At 40.8% G+C, this 25,926-nt stretch overlaps 1 protein-coding gene across 2 annotated transcripts; it reads right to left on the bottom strand.

Annotated features, from left to right (window-relative positions):
* FAM161A (FAM161 centrosomal protein A) lies at positions 1-25,926 on the bottom strand. Of its 2 annotated transcripts, XM_069580347.1 has the most exons (7): positions 25,271-25,926; positions 12,608-12,846; positions 10,201-11,370; positions 9,603-9,770; positions 7,898-7,997; positions 988-1,142; positions 1-580 (listed from the first exon to the last, which is right to left on the bottom strand). In XM_069580347.1, the coding sequence occupies exons 1-7, from the start codon at positions 25,466-25,468 to the stop codon at positions 442-444; spliced, it is 2,169 nt and encodes a 722-aa protein (XP_069436448.1). In that variant the 5' UTR covers positions 25,469-25,926; the 3' UTR covers positions 1-441. The 2 variants fall into 2 exon arrangements, with proteins under 2 accessions (XP_069436448.1, XP_069436449.1); XM_069580348.1 differs by lacking the exon at positions 9,603-9,770 and having other exon boundaries at positions 25,271-25,578.

Here is a 25,926-nt window from a genome sequence, read left to right as displayed (position 1 = left end):
TGCAATTTAAAAATATTTATTTTTCAATTCATGCTTTCCAGAACACTTTTTCCAAACAAATCACCAAAGGCCAATACTTCTCTCTACTCTCAATGTTAAGTGATTTTTCCACCCAAAATAATAAAGCGATATATACTTTTATATCTAATCAGTTTGTGACAGCTGTGATTCTCAAACATTTTTAAAAAATAGATCAAAGTTGCAAACAGACCATATACAGTGATTTTTAAAACTGGAAGGCAAAACCTGACTCTAAATGATCAAATGACCCATTAGCTGGATTTGGCCTTTCCAGGCCACAGGAGGACTTCGCTCAAGAGTCCTGCACATAACAGATGGGTTCTCATAGATGTCCTTAACACCACAAGTACAGCTTCTGATGCCCAATGTTGCCAACAACAGCAGGGGCACAGAGAGGCGACCCTGCCAATTGACTCAGTTTTATTCTTCAACACATTTCTCTTCTCCATTCTCTTCATTGACTTCATCTGTTTCCTTGCAAGAATCTTGGCTGTTGGTATCAGTAAGATAATTTTCTTCCCCATTCTCTCTTTCTTCTATTTTTTCTTCTTCATTAAAGCTAGAGGAAGAAATTTATCAATCTTTCAAAGCAAAAAGGATTTGGTTTAAAGGTAAACAAACCCTCTGCAATGTATGCCATCCTGCAGCCAGTCTTCCTCAAAGTGTATAAGCTCCAATTTATCAAGAAAAGTCTATAAAAGTACCAATTGGGAAAGTAAAGATTGACTCTTTAAGCTCCATTTGAAAGCATGTTATTGTTTTCACTATTTATGTCAGAAATGTACATTATTTGACTTTAAAAAATATTTCATCACCATGTAATATTCTGAAGTGTCAAACATGTTAAAAAGTCAATATGTTTTATACCACTTCACCTTTTAAAATCTTATAGAACAGATTTTTATGCTTTTCTGCAAGTAAGAATTTTTTCAAAGGTTAACCATTCAGACATCTTATATATGTTACCTTTCTTTATCTTCAGTGAAATTTTTCATCTCTTGATTGCTGAAGTACTCAAATATTTTTCCACTTTGGCCTTTCTTTGAAACAAACTCATCAGATATTCCTAGTGCTTTTAAAGTGTTAGAATAATGCTTTTCTGCTGCCATTCTTGCATTTTTCTATAGGAAAGACAAACCTTTTTAGAGGAGGACAAAATACTTCAAGTTTCCACTAAAAATGTTAAAAGCTCCAGTGAAAATTAAATTCAATAATCACAGCTGGTTGAAAAATATGCATACTCTGACCAGCAATTCCACTCCTAAGTATGTGCCTAGAGAAACTCCAACCTCTGTGCCCAAAGAGACACACCAAAATGCTCAGAATAGTACTGTTTGTAACAACCCCAAACTGGAAACAACCTAAATAACTATCAACACTAGATGGATAAATAAATACTGGTGTGTTCATAAAACAGACTAAAATTAAGCAGAAAATGAACTCTAGCTGTATGTTACAACATGGATGGACCTCACAAACAACACTGAACAAAAGCAGCATGCCACAAAAGAGTACACATAGTAGAAAAGACCCAAAACAGGCAGAACTAAACTACGTTGCTTAGGGATTGGTACATCGGTGGTAAAACCATAAAGGAAAGCAAGGAAATGCTTATCTCAGAAGTTAAAATGGTGGTTACCTCTGGGTGAAATAGTTTTAATCTGGGCAGGGCACACAGTGTTTTGGGAGTACTGGCAATGCTCTAATGCTTTATTTGTTAACATGGGTAATGGTCACATGAGTTTTGAACTATAATTGTTCTTTACACTGTACTGTTTCATGACTGTTCAAGGATATCTGAAAAAAAAAATCAGTAAGAAAATAAGATCATGTGACAGGTGTCAGAGGGTTCTTTATGTGCCTACTATAAATTTTACTCTTTACAAGCCATGTCTCTAATCCACTGAAGAGTATAAATCATCAGTGTTGTTATCTTTACTGTGTGGGGGAAGCAATGGATACAGCAGGAAAAACATGAATTTAGAGCTGGGTTCAAATCTCCGGACTGTTACTTCCTGGCTTTGGGGCCCATGGGAGTCTTGATGACCCTCTCATACCTAAAGCAAATCAATTATCACAGTTCCTGAGACCACAGGCTTTACAGAAAAACAAGATAACTGAGGTTCATATGAGTGCCTTGGCTCCTGATAACACAGGCTTTACAGATTCACAAGATGACTGAGGTTCACACGAATGCCTTGGCTTTGTCCACTTTTACCTCCTATGAGTGGGTGTGAACTAGCACAGGGCCAAAAGTCACTCTCTGAACCTGGAACTAAAGGAAAGTGATGAGGAATGGCCCAGCCCCGATGCACCAATGGCATCCCATCCTGAAAAGGGTGTAGAAGAGCTCCTGGTCTCACCCCAAAATTTAACACAGAAGAGGAAACCAAGATACTCGGTCCACCCTTCCTGAGGTTAAGTGCTTTGCTTAAAGTCACAGAATATACTGAGGGAAAAGCAAGTCTCCTAATCCTTTCCTGGGTCTTCTTCACTCTACCATGCTGCTTCCTCTAAGTGGTAGTGGTCATCCAACGTGGCCTGAAGCCTGACTTTGGTAATGCAGTGTCAGATATTTTCCTAACCCAAGGATTCCAGGATAAGGAAGGACCCTGGAGACTAGTGTTCCATGGGAGAAACCAAAATGGCAAGGGCTGATTACAATGGATGAAACTATCACTAGCGCATTTTCTGACACTCTAGAAAACTGAAAAAGAAGCAAACTGCTGCCAAAATGCACCCACTGTGGATGATGATTTTTAGACAAGTAAGTAAAAACGCAACCAGAGGCTATGAATACCAACAGACAAGCCTTGGGCAACTGAAAGGCATGGCAAAGTGACCTGAGAACAATGCCCCAAAGACTGTCAAGCAGGATAAAGAAACCCCAGACCTAACTCAATGTGCTAAAAAGAATATATTCTGATTTAAGCAAATGAGGTATAAAAGATATAAATGATACTAGTCAGTGTTACTGCTCTTAAGCCTTTATCTGAATTTGATTTAAAATTTGATTTAATGCTTTGTTTAATACTTGGTTTGAAAGTGAAAGTCACTCAGTCATGTCCGACTCTTTGTGACCCCATGGACTATACAGTCCATGGAATTCTCCAGGCCAGAATACTGAAGTGGGTAGCCGTTTCCTTCTCCAGGGTATCTTCCCAACCCAGGGATGAAACCCAGGTCTCCCATATTGCAGGCAGATTGTTTACCAGCTGAACCACCAGGGATGTCCCACTATTTGGTTTAAAATCTGATTTAACATATTCAGTTAATAAATCCTGTGATTTTTAAGAAATAGGAAAACATGGTTTGTTCTGTCCTAGATCACACGCTAACTCTGCTAGGGGGATAGCTCAACAGCAGCAAGCAAATAATTAACACTTATAAATGGGCAATGCATACTGTTGTGAGTGAATTTATTAAATAACAGCTGTTAATTAGCAGTAATAGTAACTGCAAGAAAAAAAGTACCAATATATGTTAACAAACCCAAAACAATGGTGAGTCACTGCCAGTCACTCTGTATATAGAATTTATTATCTTTTAATATTTCATATCAAGGTGAATAGTGTGTAACTGTTCGTTTTTAAAACAAACATGTCCCCCTCAAATTTCACCATGCAAAAGAACTGTAAAGAGCATGAAATAAAAGTGGTTAAAATAACTGAATGATTATTTTGTTTTTGTATCTAAGATACTGCAAAAAACAAATTATCTTTGTTTCTTTAGGCAATTTGTCTACAATCACTACTCTAGTTTGAAGAGGAAAAAATTACTTAGTTTTATAAGCCTAAGTTTACTTTATAGCAATTCTTTCCTGTATATAATAATTACTGACCACTTATTTTGTGGCAAGCCCTCATGGGAGGTAGAAGTATATGGGGAGAGGAGAGCATATGTGTTGGCTGAAGTTGTTTGAAGAAAGTATCAGCTATGAAACTAACCTATGCTTTCAATATTTAACACTTCTTTACAGGTTTAATTTCACACACACCACTATTTTGCCACATTTTCTCTGGTGACTAGAAAGACTGGGAATTCACAGCATTGCAGAATTGCTTCTTACTGCTGAGACTCATCACTACTATGTTAGGGTAGTGCTCTAGGCCTGGGCTAATCACAGGGAGAAACAGTCCAGTTTGGGTTCAATAAATGTTTCTGAACATGTCCTCTGTGCCATATGCTGTCTTAGGAGCTGGCAACACAAAGATTGGACCAACACCTTTAAAAGTAACTAGCTGAAAGAGAAGAGAGAGCATTAAACAGATAATTTCCACACAATATATAGGAATAAAGACAGAAATGCACAAAGGGTGATAAAAGAACACAGAACAAATAGCATGCAACTCAACCTGGGGACACAGTGCAAGAAGTGATTTTATACTAAGCCTTGAAAGAGTCAGGGGAAAGACACAAAGAAGTTATATGGGTGTTGAGAAACAGCCTGAATAAGGATTTCAAGTTTGAGGGACTTCCCTGGTGGGTCCAGTGGCTAAGAGTCTGCACTCCCAATGCAGGGGGCCCGGGCTCAAATCCTGGTCAGGGAACTAGATCCCACAGGCTGCAACTTACGAGTTTACATGCCCTAACTAAAGAGTTCACACATCACAGCTAAAAAGACCCCACATGCCACAACAAAGATCAAAGAACCCGACTGCTGCAACTAAGACCTGGCACAGCCAAATATATGAATAAATATTAAAAAAAAAAAAAAAAGATTTCCAGTTTGAAACTAGTGGTGTGGTACAGTCTGCAAGTAAAGCGTGTACACAGAAGGGGGTGGAGGCGTGCAGTGGTCGATGAACTAAAGAGGTCAACAGGGATCAGATAAGAGAGGATTCGGTACACTATGTTAAGACTTGTGGACTTATCTTCTGGGAGAAAGCAGGACAGCTTAGTGCTAAGCATTTGGAAGCAGGCTGACTCGGGTTCCTAGTTCCATTATTTACTAACTATAGACATTAAGAGTTATTTACTTTCTTTCAACTTCAGTTTCTTCCTCTGCAATACAAGAACACCCATCTTGCCGCACTGTTTAGAGAAGCCAATGTCAAGCTCCCTTGATACCATTTACTGAAAATGAGAACACAGGGCATCAGTGAAGTGGATGATTGCCACCGTTACTGGGGTGAACACTGCGGCAAGGGAATGGGAACGGCAAAGAGAAGACAGAGTGAGTGGCTTTGCAAAGAGCAAGGCAAGAAAACCAGTCAAACCATAATAATAACTCAGACAGAAAATAACAGCGGCGTCACTTAGCATTTCACCATCAGGAATGGAGAAAGGTAGAGACAAAAGTTGTTTAGAAAGGAACTTCTCAGGTCTCAGAGAGAACTGAGAAAAAGTTGGGGGGGGGAGGGCAGTGGTTTCCAGTCATCTAAATTGCAGCCCAACAAAAACACAAAAGTAGAGAGGAAGGTCTATTCTTCCCAGAGAGGAAGGTCTATTTTGTGGCAAGATGAATATAAGATGCCTGTGAGAAATCTGGGTAGATATATCCAGACGAGTGGACGTAAAACTTGCAGTAGAAAGCTGGAGAAAACTATGTGAAGCAAAAGTCAATCACTTTATGCTGAGTAACGTAGAACAGCTTATGATCATTTTTCTCCCCTAAAGTTGAAACTGGGATGTGAGAAAAAAAATCCCTTAAAGGGAAAAGTGTTACATAGCTTATATCCAAATCAGTAAGTAAAGGGTTCCCATAACTTTGAGAGATTGCAATATGCCACAACGAATGTCCTTTGTCCTCAGTGAGACTCTGACAAGGACAGTCCTATAGGACACTCATCTCTCCCAGACACTTGCTGGCAGCAAGCTCCAAATGAAACAGCTTGAAATTCACAATATAGCACCTGTAACCTCTAGGGATTTTGTCTATTTTTAAATTACGTAGCCCATAGGAGCTTTTCCCTTATGGATACAAAAAGATCACCTGACATCAACACATCTCTCTAAAGGGAAAGACTGTAAAACTGAGTATAAACCTAGTAAAATCATGATTCATTGTTCACAGCACCAAGCTTCTTTTTTTTTCCCCAATAAAAAGGAAGTCCTCACACACACAGAAAAAAAATTTATGGTTACCAAAGGGGAAAGGGAAGGGGGATAAATTAGGAGGTGGGATTAACAGATATACACTACTTTACATAAAATATATAAATAACAAGGCCCTACTGTATAGCACAGGGAACTACGTTTAATGTCTTGTAGTAAACTATAATGGAAACGAATCTGAAAAAGAATAGATATATATGTATGTGTATGTATACATATATACAAAAAAACTGAATCACTTTGCTGTATACCAGAAACTAATACAACATGGTAAATCAACCATACTTCAATCTTTAGAAAAAGGAAGTAATTTCACTAATTATAGCTAAAACTAAAAATTATAGACTCACTTAAAAAAGAACTGATCAACAAAACAAAAAGGCAACCTACTGAATGGGAGAAAGTATTTGCAAATCATCTATTTGACAAGAGGTTAATATCCAAAATATATAAAGAACTCATATAAGTCATGAGCAAAAAAAAAAATTTTTTTTAATGGGCTAAAGATACGAATAGACATTTTTCAAAGAGGATATTCAAATGGTTACAGGTATATGAAAAGGTGCTCACCATCACCATCATTAGGGAAAAACAAATCAAAACCACAATGAGATACCACCTCTCACTTGTTACAGTGGCTGGTCTCAAAAAAAACCAACACATAACAAATGCTGGTGAGGATGTAGCGAAAAAGGGAACCCTTGTGCACTGTTCATGGGAAAGTAAACTGGCACAGCCATTATGGAAAACAGTATGGAGATTCCTCAAAAAATTAAAAATAGAACCACTACACAATCCAGCAATTCCACTCCTGGGTGTTTATTAAAAGGAAATGAAATCATTATGTCAATTCACTGCAGTGTTATTTACAATAGTCAAGACATGGAAAAAACCCAAAGGACCATCAAAAGACGAATGGATAAAGAAAATGTGGTATATATGGAATACTATTTGGCCACAAAAAAGGACATCCTGCCATTTGTAACAATACAGATGGACCTTGAGGGCATGGTGCTAAGAGAAATTAGTCAGACAGAGAAGGACAAATACTATAAGATCTCATTTATGTGTGGAATCCAAACACACACACACAAACAAAACTCACAGAAAAAGAGATCAGACTTGTGATTACTGGAGGAATTGGATGCAGGTGTCAAAAGGTACAAACTTCCACTTATAAGATATGAAAGTACTGAGTGTAATGTACAACCTGATGACAACAGTTAACACTGCAGTGTGGAATATATGGAAGTTGCTAAGCGAGTAACTCCTAAAACTTCTTAACACAAGGAAAAAAATTTTTGGTAACAATAAGGTTGATAGGCATTAACTAACTGTAATAATCATTTCCTAATATATGAATGTCGTTATTATACTATACATCTTAAATTTATACCTGCCAAATGTCAATTTTATCCCAATAAAACTGGAAAAAAAAAACTGGCAGAAATAAATCTGATTCAGTTAGCCATTTTGTTTCATTTTTTAATTCTTCAAAGACTTCCAATTCGTATCATGAAGCCTCACCTCAATATTTGGCCAAGTTGGTACTGAAAAAAGACTAGCCATTAAAAACAGGTTGTGAAACTATTATTTTGAAAATGAATGGATTAGTAGCATGTGCTTTATCAAGCTTATGAACCTCATCAAGATATAAGGCTCAAATTTAAGCAAATTACTTACTGATGTGGTGAAGCTGTCACATAATAATGTCTCAGTAAATTACATAATACATAAGAAAAATGGACTATGAAAATTAGGAGCTAGAGAGGTTTAAAAAAAAGGCTGACAATAGCTCTCAAATTCCAACAAACACAACCTGAGCAACTCTTTCAAATAGCAGCGGCCTGTTTTTTAATTTTTCTTCTCTTTCTTCTAGTTCTCGTCGATATTCTCTCATCCTTTCCTTTTCACTCTTTCTAAAATCAAATAAAAGGAATGGAATTTTTAAAAGAAACAAGAACTTGCACATATAACATTTAGCTTAGATGACAAATCAGAAATTAAATCATGAGCACATTTTATGACAATTTCTTTTCTAGACTGGTAAATTTTTTTTTCCCATTAGACTGGTAAATTTTTAAGGAATGCAGAATACAAATTCTAGGTTTTAAGAGCACACATTTTACATCTCAGGCAGTCTGGGTATGCTATGATTCGTGAAATCTTCAAAACAAGAATGGATTAAGGGGCTTCAAACTGGCCTCAGGAGATTAATCAATGCCCTCTCATTTATAAACCAAAAAATTTGGTCCAAATTAGGTATCTTCTCTTTGAGGAATTTCTTCTGAAAATTAGACGGTGCTCTTCTTTTTTCCCTAGATGAGATCTCCTATAGGCTGGTGGCACAGTTAATTAAATGGAAGCAGGGTAGGGGAGAAACAAGGAGTATGGAAAGAGCACATATAGAGAAACAGGAACCAAAACACAAAAACTCACAGTGAATATATTCACTGTTTGAACCAGATCCTATAATGAATTAAACTATGCTACTTTCTCTATGTAAAATACACTAATTCTACCAAGATCATGACTTCCTAGATTAGAAAAAATAATTATACCATAAAATGATAATTATGCTTAAATATACACAATTTAGCATTATGGAAAATCCAGTTTACTTTCTAAAGATGAAAAGTATATTTCTAGAGAATATTTTGCTCACGTATCAAATCAAGCTCCTTCTATCAATGAGTTACACTGATACACATTTTAAGGTATATATAAAATATATACATTATAAAGGAATATAATAATTATTATATATAATATAATAATATTTAAAGGAATGATCACAATTAAAAGCAAATATAGATTTGGGGGGTACTTATAAATCAGATTAAAAATTAATAAATCATATTACTTACCCAGCTTTGAGGGAGATACTTTACTACTTAAACATGAACATTTTTATGTTGCAACATAAAAATATTCCTCTGGAACACTGATTTTCAAACTTTGTACTGCAGAATTCCAGTGTGTCACATACCACTAAACCTTAACACACATGTTAGTTGACACATCACATAACTGATGCTAACATCAATGTGCTAATCTGTGTTATCAGATTTTGTGTAGACTTTAGAACAAAGGTCTTGGACATATTTGTTTACTGAAGAATATTTTCAGGTTACACAGCAAGCTATTAAAAAAGAGCTTTGTGTGAATCAAGATTTTTCTCAATATCACACTGTACAATAAAAAATAATATAAATAAAAAGTTTAGATGCTGATACAGGATTAAAACTGTGAACCATGGCCACAGTATAAAATGCTTCTATCCATCAACACAGCATCATGGTCTTCATTGTGGGGTGAGTATGCATGTTGGTTCTTACCATGAAGTGAGTGAGTGTTAGAGTGTGTGTGCATAAGCAAACTGTAAGTAATTGACAGCAACTTGAATCCACAAACTGAAATACTGACACTACTCTTCATTCATTCATATATTTGGGAGGGGTCCACTGATGAAAAAAAAAGTTTGAAAACCAGTGATCTGGAGGGTCAGGGTTCTCTCGTGATACCTGAGAGCTTTTATTCTGGATTTAGACATTTGAGCTAAACTCTCATGTGAATCATAAGCCTTAGCCCGGGTTGTCAGGAGTTTCTGCAATTCTTTCATTCTTTGCTTCTGCTTAGTTAAGATCCGATGTCTCTCTTCTTCCAACATTTTCTTTTCCTCAAGTGATCTCCTGAGGGCAACAAACTAAGGCTTAATTCACTTTAAGCCAATGAGAATGTTGTTTAGTAAAGATTTAGCACAGGATAATTCAATGGCTGAAAAAAAAGGGCAACCTTTTGAGAAGGATCTGTGTCGTAACTAGAAATCGATAGGCTGACTGTAACCTTTTCTAGCCCCAAAGATTCATAAAATGGAAAATATATCTAGTTCTTGGATCTTCCTGACCCAGGGATTGAACCCCAGTCTCCTGCATTGCAGGCAGATTCTTTACCATCGGAGCCACCGGGGAAGACCTCTTAGCACACCTTCTGGCAATATGTTCTATATTTTACAGTAAAATATGTTACCGGATAATATAGCATAGTATTTTCAAATCCCCCAACACAAAATCACTAGAGCGACCGTGACGTGAGTCAGTCATCATTGTACTGGTTACTTACCTTGTGGCTTGCTCTCTTCCTCGGGAGGACACCGTGGGCGTTGGAGGGTTGCAGCTACGAGGTGCAGGCTTTGTGTTTGCATCCCTTACTGGTGACGCGCGCCTTGGAGACAGATAAGGCCAACGTGTTTCTTTTAAATTCTCTTCATCTGCTTCAATGTCTGCCAAAATTTTCTCTCTTTTAGTGGATGAATGTGAGGCTGCCTGAAGGTCACATGGTTCACAGACTGTCAGGAATTTGGGATACTTCTGTTCTGAGTGGTGTTTCTGATACCTCTCAGGTTGGTCTTCCAAATCAGCAGCCTGGCGCCTAACCCTGTGTTTATACTTGGACTTCTCAGCTTGTTCAGGACCCCTGGACTTCCTTGTAGCAAAACTCCTGCAAGCTGGACTGTAAAGCAGAGGGGAAGGGTTCTGTAAAAAGTCTTGAGTTCTCTGATGTGCCCTAATGTTTTTATAGAGTTCTTCTTCTGTTAACTTGTCATTGATAGTTGAACCGTAAGTAGATCGAGGTATAGGTCTGGCTTTAAAACGATTTGTTTTCTTTTTAGACTTAAAAAAGTCTTTCAGCTGCTTTTCCCGAACTGCTTGCTTCTGTTCCTCCCTTGCAACAAACTTAAAGGGCTTTTGAGAGGCCAAAAGAGCTTCTTTGTTTCTCTCCTTCATAGCCCTCCTCCGTACCTCATTTTGCTTGACTATATCATGATAAAGGGGGAGAAAGACGAATGCAGGAACCGGGTTGGCTCGGAATTTTTTCTTACACTCTGACTCTTCTTCTTGCTTCTTGAGCAGTTTGTGTACCATTTCAATATCTGATTTCGATTTCATGCTCTCTTCTTTTTTCTTCTGCTCTCTAACTGTCATTTGAAAAGGCTCAGGTACTGTAATCCTTGGCACCCATTCTTTCGGTCTCTTTCGTTGTTTTTCAAGTACTGGCAGGTTGACATTTTCAAACTGGATATAATCTTCTACACTGAAGTTTGTCCACATGTTGTTGATGAGCTCCTTAGCATAGGTCATCATATTGCTTTTCTCAGAATACTTTTTTTCTAAGTTGGGCAACTCTTCTTCAGAGGAAGACACAATCAAGGAGGAAGACTGACTTAAATCAGGTTCTGAAATTGATGTCACTAATGAGACAGGGTGATATGAGTTCTTTTCTGATACAGACCTAAGCAAGTGAGGAGAATAATCAGGTTACCTTTTCAGTTGCATGTGACCAAATAGAAAAATTAAAAACTACATAATTTCTAAGATCAAGGTAAAATCAGTTAGAAAATAGGAATTGGACAGGGCTGATGAAAACTATCAAATTTTTTTAGAACAGAGCCTGGGAGATGCCTGAAATTGATCTAAGTTGACGCCCTCATTTTACAGGGGAGGAACCTGAGACAGTAGAGTCTCCTTATATCTAACCACTATTGAATTCTCCACATGTTTTCCAGAGTTACCATCCTAAAATATACATCTGATCACATCACTTTCTTTCCTGAAACTTTCCCATGACTTGCCATTTTACCAAGCTTAGATTATAAAGCCCCTCAAGACTAGCTCCTGCCTACCTTTCCAGTTTTACCTTTGCCTCTCCCTACCCAGGTCACCATTCTTAAGTCAGATCCAATCATAGCAAGTTTCTCCCACCCTGTGGTGATTTCTCAAGGCACTTTGTACACAAGGTTCCTGGTGCCTAGAAGGGCACTCCTTGCTTCCTACACCTGCTTCAGCTATTTCTCCGTTAAGACTGAACTCCAATATGATACTTCACTTGCCTGTACCCCTCCACTCACACTCTGACATGTTCGACTGCTCTTCCTCTCTCTCCATGATACTCTGTTACACCATGCTGTATTTTTGGATTTCAGATTGTCTTTGATCTCCTTGAGAGCATCTTGATTTTGAGTCCTCAGTGCCTAGGCAACATCTGGTACACAGGAGATGCACCATCAGTGCTGACTAACTGGATGACTGGCTTCGAGTTTCAAAAGAAGCAGGTTTATGGCAAAAATGACTATTTTGAAAACAAATCAGATTTATGTCTTAGTTCTGAACAATCTGTGTTATATCTGTAAAGAGCTCACATTAATCCACATATTATAAAAATAAAAGACATTTAAAACAGAATTCTAATATTCAACATTTGAAAATGGCCCAGACTAAATATTTTGATACATGTCTAAGAGTGGTGCATCAGAGAGAAAAGACGTGAATGTCCACCAAATAACCCTCAAAGCAAGAAGCTACCTAGTAGGTTGATAAGCCATCAAACAATCTGAATAAAAACCCACCTCCATATATCATTAAAAGCACAAAGTGATATTTGAGAGAAAATATTTTGAAATAATTTGTTTTGCATTTTTAAGCATACATTTTATCTTCCAGTCTACAAATAACAGTATGGACAAACTTACCTGGAAGAGACACTAGCAGCTTCTTCCCTGGTGACTGCTGGCTGAACTTCCTTTAAATTTAATTTATTCTGGTACAATTTCTCTAACTTTGCCATAGTTTCTATGTGGGCTGCCTTCAGCTCTTCTAGTTTCCTGAAATACTCTTCATTAGAGTGGTAAATATCAGAAAAGTCCACAAAATCCTCATGGCTTATATGTTTTTGTTCATTCACCCTAGAAATGCTGGTGTTAAAATCAGCCTGGTAGGATGAAAAAAACCTGTTATATGATGTCTGGAGTTGTAAGACAAATTAAGTTGACACTTATTCCCAATGCTGCTTTTTTAAAAGTCCACTTAATGAGGTTATATGTTTACTTGTGGACTATGTACATATAACATAAGTTACTCGTGGGCTGTACACATTTTCTCCTAATAAGTATTTTATTAAGAATAAGAGAGAGAGAGAGAGAGAGAGAGAGACCAAGTTGCCAGAAAATAAATACTGTTTAATCCATCTTTTAAAGGGTGGTTAGATTCTCAAATTATGTACTAAGAAACACTACGGCAGGATCAAACCAAATCACGCTTTATAAAGAGCCTCCTTCTCAGAGCAGGCTAATCTGAGATGAAGAACACAGTTTCTCCTGTTGCAGACCAACCAACCATAGCCCAGTGCCCTCTCTGAGCTGGGCTTTGCAGTGTGGGCCCCAAGGGTGTTTCAGCAGAGAGGAAAACTGAATGAGAATTCCGGGAAATGTGGGAATGGAGGGAACAAATCTTGGGGGCTCATCAAGAAGCCAGAGAGAAACTCTCCTCCATGTGCATGGGGTGGGGGCTGGGGGCAACCTCAGGAACAGCAGGAGGTGAAGGTAGGAGGGACTTTCAGAATAGCCACTCCTGTGGGCAACAAGAACAGTAGCTCCCATGGTGACAAGGACTGTGGGGGTGACAAGGGAACAAGAACACATAGGGCGGTTATTCTATATACACGCCTACAAGGGTAAGGCTGATCCTTTCCCCCTCACTCCCTTCAAATACCTTTCAATTTCCTTTAACTGAAAGAACTTTAAAGAGGTAAAACCCCATATCCTCCACAAGTATATAAAAATTGCTCAGGTAAGAAACAATTGAAATTGTTTATGATACTATGCATAAAAGGTTACTATGGTTTTAAATTTAGCTTACTGCCTGAAATAGACTCAAAATGAAAAAAGTATATTTGCCAAAGAAAAATAGAGATCCAACCTGATAAGACTCTAGAAAATAAACCTGAATAGTGTCTCCCAACAGAAAATTCAGAAGATTCAGTTGTCCATAATACTTATAACACTTTAATGGGCTCAAAAACATGAGGCCAGTGTTGTACCACTTGGGATAACTTAAGAGAAAACGAATGAAAGAAAACAAGTTTTCTTCAGTAGAACAAGTGTGCAGAAATTTATTACCAAATAAACTGGAGAATTGCTTTATGAGTCATGTTGCTGTTGTTCAGTCCCCTCGTTGTGTCCAACTCTTTGTGACCCCATGGACTGCAGCACGTCAGGCCTTCCCGTCCCTCACCATCTTCCGGAGTTTGCCCAAGTTCATATTCATTGCTTCAGTGATGCCATCCAGCCATCTAATCCTCTGACGTCCTCTTCTCCTTCTGCCCTCAATCTTTCCCAACATCAGGGATTTTAAAATGAGTTGTCTGTTCGCATCAGATGACCAAAATACTGGAGCTTCAGCATCAGTCCTTCCAGTGAATATTCAGGGTTGATCTCCCTTAAGATTGACTGGTTTGATCTCCTTGCTGTCCAAGGGACTTTCAGGAGTCTTCTCTAGCACCACAGTTTGAAGGCATCAATTCTTTGGCGTTCTGCCTTCTTTACAGTCCAGCTTTCACAACTGTATGAGACAACCGGGAAGATCACAGCCTTGACAACATGGACCTTTATCAGCAGAGTAATGTCTCTGCTTTTCAACACTGTCAAGGTTTGTCATAGCTTTCCTGCCAAGAAGCAATTGTCTTCTGATTTCATGGCTACAGTCACCGACAGTGACTTTGGAGCCCAAGAAGAGGAAATCTGTCACTGCTTCCACTTTTTCCCCTTCTATTTGCCATGTAGTAATGGGGCTGGGTGCCATAGTCTTAGTTTTTGTAATATCTAGTCTTAAGCTGGCTCTTTCACTCACCTCCTCATACTCATCAAGAGGTTCTTTAGTTCCTCCTCGCTTTCTGCCATTAGAGTAGTTATCATCCACATCTCTGAGGTTGTTGATGTTTCTCCCGCCTACTTAGACTTCAGCTTGTAACTCGTTCAGACCAGTATTTCTCAAGATGTGCTCAGCGTATAGGTTAAACAAACAGGGTGACAGCAGACAGCCCTGTCATACTCCTTTCTCCATCTTGAACCAATCAGTTGTTCCATCTAGGGTTCTAACTGTTGCTTCTTGACCCGCATACAGGTTTCTCAGGAGACAGGTATTCTCATCTCTCTAAGAGCTTTCCACAGTTTGTCATGAGCCATACAATCAAAGGCTTTAGCACAGCCTAAAAGATGAAAGAGAGAGGTTTTTCTGAAATTCCCTTGCTTTCTCTATAATCCAGTGAATGTTGGCAATTTGATCTCTAGTTCCTCTTCCTTTTCTAAACCCAGCTTGGACATCCTCAAGTTCTTGGTTCACATAATGCTGAAGCCTAGCAGACACGATTTTAAGCATGACCTTACAAGCATAAGAAATGAATGCAATTGTCTGATGGTTAGCACATTCTTTGGTACTAGCCTTCTTGGGAACTGGGATGAGGATGGACTTTTTCTAGTCCTGTGGCCACTGCTGGGTCTTCCAGATTTGCTGACATAATGAATGCAAACCCTGATGGCAACATCCGTTAAGGGATTTGAATAGTTCTGCTGGAATTTCATCACATCCACTAGCTTTATTAATAGCAGTGCTTCTTAAGGCCCACTTGAGTCATACAACTCACTTAAGAGAATTTTCTGACATCTTCTGCTGTTTTTTCTATGTGCTCTTCACCATTACCTTCTTAGCTGTGAGAATGAGTACTTTGTTAATTTCCTCATTCATTCAATATTTAGACACTCAGTCTTTAGCTAGCTGCTGAAAGATACAAATCAGGTAAAAACTCTACCTTCCAGAAATGGCAACTCATTTTAGTATTCTTGCCGGAAAAATTCCATGGACAGAGGAGCCTGGTGGGCTATAGTCCATGGGATCGCAAAGAGCTGGACACGACTGAGTGACTGAGCACATCAGCACATATTGTGATCTAAAATGGTTGTTTCCTTTTGTATTCCTACCAGAGTTTGAGACTTCTGGTTCTTTCATATTCTTGCCAATATCTTTAGTCTTTTTAAACTTCTGACCTTTTGAATAAATGTGTAGCATTAGAAAAAAAAAAGACAACTCCACTTTCCAGAAGCTTCCAGCTAGTTTAGAAGAGGCCACGCAGCTAAACAATCAATAGCAGGCTCTGAATGAGACAGAACTCCTGATTCCTGCCCATGATTTCCTCCGAGCTGAGCAGGGAGGCAGAGAAGTGACCATGTATGTCATGGTATTAGGGAGCTTGAGAGCTCACAGAAAGAGCGTCTAATTCTGACTGGGGGAAAGAAGAGGCAAAGTTTGCAGAGATCAGAAAGACTGGAGACACAAGGCTGGATAAGAACAAAGTTTGTAAAATACAAGGAAACTGAGGCCTAGGGCTCGAACATTCACTGTTACTTCATGATGATGCAACTGGCAGGTCTCTGTCCTTGGTGAGGAAACTGAGGCTCAGAGGAGTCAGGTGACCTGTCTACAGTCACACAGCTAGTAAGCAGCAGAGCTGGACTCCAATACCACGCCTGTTAGACTCCAAAGACACACCACACTCCTCCCAAGCGCAGAAGGGTTTTTTCGCTGCAAGTGGAAGTAACAAGCATGCTGTGCTCAGAGGAAGGTATACAGTCTGAGAGGGGGTGGGGAAGAGCATATATGGAGCACAGCAGAGGAGGGAAAACAAGGTGAAAAAGGCAAGTCAAGAGCCCCAACCAACAGCCCAGTGGGCCAAGCCACAGGCACCAGGAGCCCTGTAGGATGTGAGCAGAGAGTGAGTCAGTAACACTCAGAAGGACTCTCTGGTAGCAAGTGAAGTGGAGGGAAGGAAAGCAAGGTTGGTGGCGGTTAATGGGCTACTGGGAGATTTAAGAGGCTGAATCATTAACCTGACAATGGCCTGGACTATGCGCAAGAAACTGAAAAAGTTTTCTGTTTGGAGTACTACATGTCTAGGTAAATGATGATCTGCCATTTATCAGTAGAGGGGCTACAGGGAAGAGGAGTATTTTTAGGGAAAGGAAATTAATCTCTGTTTAGGACACACTAAGTGTGAGGGGACAGTAGGGCAGCCCAATGTCCAGGAAACAGAGGGGTAAATATATCTGGAGACCTGGTAAGAAGGCTGGGCTGGAGATGGAAATACAGGAGCCAGCAATGCACACAGAAATGCAGGTGCAGCCCTGGGTGTAGGTAAGGCTTCCTGTGGGCAGTGAGAGGCAAGAACTTGAGGATGGAAATATTGGCAAACACTAGCATCCAAATAAGCAGTGACAGGACTTCCCTGGTGGTCTCCTGGTTGAGAATCCAGCTGTCAATGCAGGGGACACGGGTTCAGTCCCTCGTGTGGAATGATTCCACGTGGCATGGAGTAACTAAGCCTGTGCATCACAACTACTAACCCACGAGCTCCAACTACTGAGACCATGAACCTAGAACGTGTTCTCCACAACAAGAGAAGCCACCGCAATGAGAACCCCATGCACTGCAATAAAGAGTAGCTCCCATTCGCCACAACTAGAGAAAGCCTGCAAGCAGCAACAAAGACCCAGTGCAACCAAAAATACAATAAATGACTAATTTTTAAAAATATGTACAAAAAAGTATGAAATGGACCACGATCACAAAAGATCACAAAGATCAGGCTGAAACAGCAGAATCCTGTGAGGCCCTCCAGGACACAACAGTCTTTCCATGTCCTTGTTCCAAAGAGCAGATGCAAATAGTTATTAATTAGAGGAGTGAGGGACTGTAGGAAAAAAAAAAGAAAGGCAGTCAAGAAATAGTGTTTGGAAGGAGCAGGGTCCTGGTTCCTCCTTAAAGGAAACACAAAACAATCTGATATAGAAACTAAGGTACCCACCCAGGTGGAGGATGGTAACTTCAGGCTGAGCAGAAGCACATGGATCCCAGCATGGTTGGAACTGGAAGACTGATGATTGAGCTGCCTCGACCACCACTCTGCTACCTCCCATCAACCAATCAAAGAAAAGGTCACACACCCTTGAAGCCCACCCCCTAAATTTTGCTTATAAAACCTCTTCCCCAACAGAGTAGTTGGGCTTTTTGAGCACAAGCTGCCCATTGTCCTTGTTTGGCTCCAAGCTCTAATGTGTCGGTTTGTTTGGCTTCACTATGCATTGGGCAAATGACCGTGGATTCAGCAACAAAGTGATACCATATTTAAAGGAAGGGAGCTTTGGTTTTGTTTCAGTTTGGAAGATGCTAAAAGACTTCCTGGAGAAGGTGATATTTGAGCTGAGCCAAAGAATGGAAAAACTGGAGGATCAGAGAAAGTATATGGGGAAAGAGGGAAAAGGTACTCTAGAAAGAGGAAATGACAGTAAAAGCAGTGGGGATGGGGTTGTGGGTGGGTGGGTGGACATGGTGGAAAGCACACAGCTGCAGGCTATAAGGAAAGTAAAAATGCACAAAGCAATTTGGGGCAGAAAGCCTGGAAAGGGAGGTTAGGGCAATCAAGATGCGGTTTCTGTTTCTGCCCTGGTCATCTGGTTTCAGCCCCCTTACAATCCTTCAAAGCTGAAAGGGTCAGACACTTTGCAGTTTGGAACGTTCATATGGCTTGGGGGAAAGATTACAGACATGGTGTCAGAATTCTCATTCAAGCCTAGGTTCTGCACTTCTTAGTCATGTGGGGAGGCTAAGAACTTTGGAACTTCAGTTTTAAGAAACATAAAGTATGTGAGCCAGTTGTTAAACTATTGTCTCACAGCTCCAAACCTGCTCTGTGATGCTGGGGACAGGACTCTGCAAACCACATTTCCACTTTGCCAGAGGCTTCCCACTAGATTCTGCCAAAAGTGGGGCTAGAGGGAGGCTGCAAGGCTGGAGCAGGAAGAAGGGACTATTCCTTCCTGTTAGCTCTCCATCTGTTTGTCTGCTTGTATCACCCCAGCTTCCCTGGTGGCTCAGACAGTAAAGAATCCGACCACAATGTGGGAGACCCGGATTCAATCCCTGGGTTGGGAAGATCCCCTGGAGGAGGAAATGGCAACCCACTCTAGTATTCCTGCCTGGAGAATCCCCATGGACTACAATCTATGGGGTTGTAAAGAGTTGGACACAACTGAGCGACTAAGCACAACAACACAACATCACCCCAGCAGTGTTCTTCCTCTGGGCAGCAGCAGCTCACTCTAGCAGCAGGGGCTGATTCCAGACTGCAGGTTCTCTAATGCTCACAGAATCAGCAGAATCACCCCGAGGGCTTACTGTTCCCTCCCCCTCGGATGCTCTGCCTCCAGATATCTGCACGGCCCACCTGCTCACTCCTTCAGAGCTTTACTCAAAATGTCATCCTCTCCACAAGGTCTTCATTGACTACCCGTTTTTGAAATGACAACCTCTCCTCTGACTCACTGTCACCCTTTTTTTTTCCTGCTTTATTTGTCTCATAAGTACTCACCACCAACTGACATTCTACTCATATTTGCTGATGTAGTTGTGTATTACATGCCTGCCCCTACCAGAAAGTAAGCATTACGAAAGCAAGCCTTTGCTTTGTTGTGTCCCCAGTACCTAGAAGAGTGTATGGTCATTGAAAGACTCTCAATCAGTGTTTTCTAGATAAACAAATGTCCAGCTAAAACAATATTAAGTCCTCCCAAGGGGAATGGACAGGTATTCCCTCACAAAAGACTGAATCAAAGAAATATTGGCAGCTCTAAAGAGCTATATTCTACTGAGTATTAAGGAAAGGGCTTCTCTTTCAAAAGCTATCATTAAAATAGGGTAGATATTCCAAAGAATAGTTTTTAGCCAAAAGCATCCACCATTCATTCTTTTAGACTCTTCCTTAAAAGAAAGTCTTATAACAATCATTTTCACAAAAAGGATGAAGTTTATTTGAACCTGGAAAAGATGTTTGAAAACGATAGAGAAGGATGCGTAATTTCTAAAGAGATACCACAGGCCTGATTTTCCAAGAGCCTAAGACTGCATCCTTTCCCTTTAACTGTTGAGCTTTTTGTAGAATGTTGTACATACAGCCATGAGATTAGAGGATAATCTTTCCTAGATTGGCTTGACCCATTTAGATGATGACTCCTTCCAACACATGTTGCTTCATTAGTAATCAGCATTCATCATTATCTGTGTTAAAGTTATCATCTATAATTCTGGAATTTTTATTAAAAAATTTTTTTTGCATTAAAGGGATTTGTAAGGAATGAGGCAAATCTACATGTAAATGATAAAAGGAAAAAAAGCAAGTGGCAGGACAATATATACCTACAAAATGCTACCATACATTAAAATACTATGTACACAGGAGATAGGAAAAGGCCTAGAGTATATACCTGATTCAAAACAGCGACTACTAGGACTTCCCTGGTGGTCCAGTGGCTAGGACTCTGGGCTCCAATGCACAGGGCCTGGGTTCAATCTCTGGTCAAGGAACTAGATCCCACATGCTGCAGCTAAAGATCCTCCATGCTGCAACTAAGACCGGGTGCAGCCAAATAAAACAAACATTTAAAAAACAAAACAAAATAAAACCCAGTGGCTACTAATGGGCAGGGGTGGGGGGAGCCAGGAGGGGCCAGACTCTCTTTTTGCAGGGAGAAGTATTAAAGGGCCTTAGTCTTATTTATAACATTTGAAATTTTAAAAGGAGAATGTTTATGTATTACTTCTATAATTAAAATGTAACAACAACAAAAAAAGAAAATGTTTTGTGAACAGTAATACTAAATTAATAACTGAACAATTTCTAATGGCTGCTTGGTCAGCCTGGCACCTCCTGTGCTCCTGGAAGTGGCTCTCACACTGCCCCCACGATCCTGCCTACCTGTTCCTTGCTATTCTACCTGCTCCCACCTCCACTCCCCAACTGCAAATGATAACACCTTTATTTCTTCAGGAAAAAAGAAACCATCACAGGGAAGTTCCCTCATCCTTCCATCTACAAAACTGCCCATTTTTGTGCCCCTTTTCGCCTTCCCTCCTGCTTCAGAGATGAAATGTCCCTTCTCTTAGCAGCATCTGACCCTTCCCCTCATCACTGAAACCAATGAATTGGAAACCTCCACGCTCCAGCAATAATTCTACCATGGGAGCTGATCTTAACCTCTTTTGCCCCATTTTCGTAACCTGACTGTCGAGGGTTTTAAGAGCTCTATACTAGGCTCCTTCTCTTCTTTCTCTGCACTCTGCCCTTAAGTGACTTCACTGTTTCAAAAATGCTGAAAACTCCCAGATAGAAATATCCAACCCATGCCCCACAGATCTACAGTTTCATAGGCCCAACTGCTTCCTACAACTTTCCACTTGCTAGTTTCACAGATATCTCAAATTTACCTGTTAAAAACTGAAACCTTGATTCCCACTGGGCCTCTGAATCTAATCCTCTTCAAGTTACTCCCAATTCAGTAAATGGCATTATCTTCCGCGCAGCTGGTCAAACCAGAAATCTGGGAATAAGCACTCTTGACTTCTTCCATGGCCTCACATAAGTCCTATACAATTTGTGTCCACTTCTTGCCTGGACTTCTTGCCTAGGTCCAAGCCACTGCCTCTGGCCCCTTAATCACTGCAACAGCCTCCTATCCAATCTCCTTTCTTTGTCAAACCCTCCAATCATTCTCCACAAAGCCATCAGAGTCATCTTTAAAAAATGTAAGCAGAAACATGCTAGATCTCTTAAAAGTCTCAAAGACTTCTCATTGCACCTGCAATAAACACTAAACTCTTTACCTTGGTCTATAAGGACCTCCTTACCTCTCCGACCTCATCTTCTGCCCTCTTCCCCTCTCCTTTTTCCAGTCCTGTTGGCTTTCTTTCAGATTCTTAATCACACAAAACTCTTTCTCTGCCTATCTTTGGGCCTCTGTATATGTTGCTCCCTCTGCCTGGAATGCTTTTCTCACCCCCAACCCCACCCCCATCTTCAAAAATGGCTGCTCCTTCTCATCCATCAGGCATTGGCTTAAACGTTAACTCACTGAAGTAGGTCCTCGCCTATTGCATTTTTAATTATAGTAGCCTGGGCACCTCTTTCCCAACATTTCCTGTCTTATAATCATTTGACTGCTCATTTTTTATTGTCCAACTTCCCCATCAGACTGGAAACACTGTGACAACATGAGCTATGTCTGCTAGCACTCACTTCTGAATAGTCTGTTACTGGCACTTAATAAATGCTCAAAATTTGCTAAAAAAGAGAAGGCCATCCCATTAGGAAAATCCATGAAATTTTAACTGTGAATTATAGAATATTGCTTTACCCATATCATTATCAACCACAAAGCAAGACCTGTGAACTGATATCTCCAACTGAGGCTAGATTCAAAAAATATGCCTTAATGTCCTTATACGGGCACAGAGTCCTGCAAGGGGTGTATATGGAGCCATCGAGGCTTGGGAGAAGTGCCTTTGGCAAGCCAAAGGATTTAAAGGGGCCTACTATGACAGTAGATGGGGAAACAGTGGAAACAGTGGCAGACTTTATTTTGGGGCTCCAAAATCACTGTAGATGGTGACTGCCGCCAAGAAATTAAAAGACGCTTACTCCTTGGAAGGAAAGTTATGACCAACCTAGACAGCATATTAAAAAGCAGAGACATTACTTAGCCAACAAAGATCCATCTAGTCAAGGCTATGGTTTTTCCAGTAGTCATGTATGGATGTGAGAATTGGACTATAAAGAAAGCCAAGTGCCGAAGAATTTATGCTTTTGAACTGTGGTGTTGGTGAAGACTTTTGAAAGTTCCTTGGACTGCAAGGAGATCCAACCAGTCCAACCTAGAGGAGATCAGTCCTGAGTGTTCATTGGAAGGACTGATGTTGAAATTCCAATACTCTGGCCACCTGATGTGAAGAACTGACTTACTTGAAAAGACCCTGATGCTGGGAAAGATTGAAGGTGGGGGGAGAAGGGGATGACAGAGGATGGGATGGTTGGATGGCATCACCAACTCAATGGACATGAGTTTGGGTAGACTACGGGAGTTGGTGATGGTCAGGGAGGCCTGGTGCGCTGCAGTCCATGGGTTGGAAAGAGTCGGACATGACTGAGCAACTGAACTGAACTATGACAATTAGTTCTACATAATCAATTTTGTGTGATGGCTATGGTAAGCTGAGTTAACTCCATTTTATAGACGACAAAGTTGAGAGAAACTAGCGTTTAAAAATCAAGGTGAGATATCAAGCCAAACTGTGAGGAAGGTAAAGCTTGGCTGCTGCACTTTCTTTCTTGCCTTTCCAGTGCTTTGTCTGCCCACCCCAGTGTCTCCATCAGGTCTACTGCTATGTGCTGCACGCTGTCACTTCAGTCGTGTCAGACTCTTCGACCCTATGGACTGTAGCCTGCCAGGCTCCTCTGTCCATGGGATTTTCCTGGAGAGGATACTGGAATGGGTTCCATTCCCTTCTTCAAGGGATCTTCCTGACTCAGGGATCAAATCCACGTCTCTTACATCTCTTGCACTGGCAGGCAGGGGGTTCTTTACCACTACTACAGTGGCAGCTGATCCAGATTTCCTTTTGGTTCCTTTAAGTACTGTGGTCTCAGAATAGCGTTAAACTTAGCTTCCTTTTTTCTTTTTTAGTGAGACACTGTCCCTTAGAAACTAGCTTATTAGATAAACTGATCTCTCCTAAGGTAATATTTCTAATACAAATTTGCAATTTTACAGGGTACTCTGGAAGTATACCTGCAACCACAGAAATGACTGACTTTTCCACTACAGCAAGCCAGAAGAGAACTTAATCTCCTGTTCTCTTTTGGATAGGTGTTCAAATAACAGCCCCACTGGCAGCTGTTATTATTATTACTAATTTATACAAACTGTCTTTTAGCTATGACATATGCTCTTATTTCGTTCTCATAATACCCCAGTGAGAAAAGAAAGACAGTTATTTTAAAGCTCTTTTATAGATAAGGAAACAAACTGAAAGAAGTTACATCTTAATATTAACTAGCAAATGAACAGATCCTAACCCAGGACTCCAAATTCTTCTCTTCATTCAAATCATTTTTCAACATCAGTCCACCTCCTTCATTGGGTATTGAAATTTGAAGCTTTATCATGAATGAATTTGGTTGTAGGTCACTCATTCTGGTTGAAGTTCAGGGTCTTTGAATCTGCTTTACTCTGGATAACCTCAAGCAGTTTATCTGTTGGTAAAATACTGCCCATAAAAGGTGTTACTACAGATTTTCTCATTACCATTTCTAGTGCAGATTAAAGAAATTAGAATTCCAAAATATCCAGTGATTTCTAATAGCCTTAGACCACAAGATCCCCTGGAGAAGGGAAAGGCTGTCCACTCCAGTATTCTGGCCTGGAGAATTCCATGGACTGTATAGTCCATGGGGGTTGCAAAGAGTTGGACATGACTGAGTGACTTTCACTAGACTACATGTTTTTAACCTAAGATGCTTTGAGCAAACAGTATTAAGAATTTGGGGGGACTTCTCTGCTGGTTAAGACTCTGCACTCCCAATGCAAGGGCCTTGGGTTCCATCCCTGGTCAGGGAAGTAGATTCTGCATGCCACAACTAAAGAATCCACACAAAGGTTGCATGGAGGCAACTGAGTCTCAGCACAGCCAAATAAATAAATATTAAAAATAACAAAAGAATCTTTACCTGGGGTTAAGAAGGTTTATACCTGCAGATTGCTGGTTAAAATTCAAAGTTCTCATCTTTTAAGGGAATAGAGCAGATGGCAGACTTGGCCCCCTACCTGGCAGACAGGTGTTCACAAAACACTCGACACTGAAAATTGATCTGTGAAAAAGCTGTTTCTCCTCACTCTGAAGAGCCGTGTGGCAACACTGGAGCCTCAGTAATTTGCTTCTCTGGAGGCTTAACTCTGTTTCTGATCTACCCACTAAACTCCTGCTGGTTTTAACCATCATCTCTCATGTATTGTATTAAGATGCACTAATAACCAAGACATTGAAGTGACAACAAAACACACCTGACAACACAGCTGATTCACTTGCGTTTTTTGGATTATTCTCTGTAGGACAGCACAGTTTTCCTCGAGTTGAAAGGAAAAAGAAAAAAAGAAAAAAGAAAGAAAAGAAAAGAAAATATCTACTCCCAACAGTTGCTGGAGCATAAGAATAAATTTCTGTACTTTTCATTAGAAATAGCGTAACGTAAATGCCCTCCAAGAAATTTTTACAACAATCTCTTTGGTTAAAAGACTTTTCAACGCCTCGGTTTTGAGCATTTTCCGTGAGGACCCAGAGGACTTGGTGGGCCAGGCTCACCTGTACGGGTCAGGACAGGGTTCGCATTTCCCAGCCCGCGCCTCACCACCGGGGGTCGCCGATCAGCCTCCAATTGCACCCGGCGCCCAGCCCCACCCCACTGCCCTCCCCTGCATTACCGGCGCCCGCGCCAGCCGTGCCGCTGCCTCTTTCTCTTCTTCTTCTTCCTCCTCTTCCTCCATGGCCGCCGCCGCCGCCGACAGGGAATTCAAAGGGTCTTTGCGTTCGTACTGGGCGACCCGCGCTCCGGTGTTGGGATTGACCGGGGTTTGGAGACTTCTGGCCGCCAACTTCGCCGCTCGGTGCGAAGCAGCCATCACCGCGCCGCCGAGGCCTGAGCGCCCGCGCTGGCCCGGGGCGGGGAAGCCGGCGTGGCCGCAGGCGCCCGATTGCTCTTTGCTTAGGGTGGTGGTTACTAGGGGCCCGGTAACTAGGGACGCTACAGGGGCCGCGAGGGGCCAAAAATCACTTAAAACCGGCGCCCGCCGCGGGGCCCCTTGGATAGTGGGAGTCAGTATTGAGTCTTTGCTGGTTTAGAGGATTGGTCGGCGGAATAGGGCACCTGGTCCCTCTTCTTCGCATTTCACCCCCTAAATGCAGACTTCTCACATTACACTAATGAAACGACTTGTGCTGTGGGGCTTTTTATTCATTGAAATAATATGTTTGGAGGAGGTGGCGGCGGCAGAAGAAAGCAGGGCGTGTTATCGTGTCGCGGTCTCGGGACAATGGTAACGTTTGCATCCCGCGACCTAACATGGCTCTCCAGCGAGCC

This window comes from Ovis canadensis, chromosome 3 (genome assembly GCF_042477335.2).
Source record: "Ovis canadensis isolate MfBH-ARS-UI-01 breed Bighorn chromosome 3, ARS-UI_OviCan_v2, whole genome shotgun sequence".
Lineage (NCBI taxonomy): Eukaryota > Metazoa > Chordata > Mammalia > Artiodactyla > Bovidae > Ovis > Ovis canadensis.
Note: the sequence above shows the minus strand (reverse complement) of the source record. Positions and strands in the feature narration are given on the sequence as shown.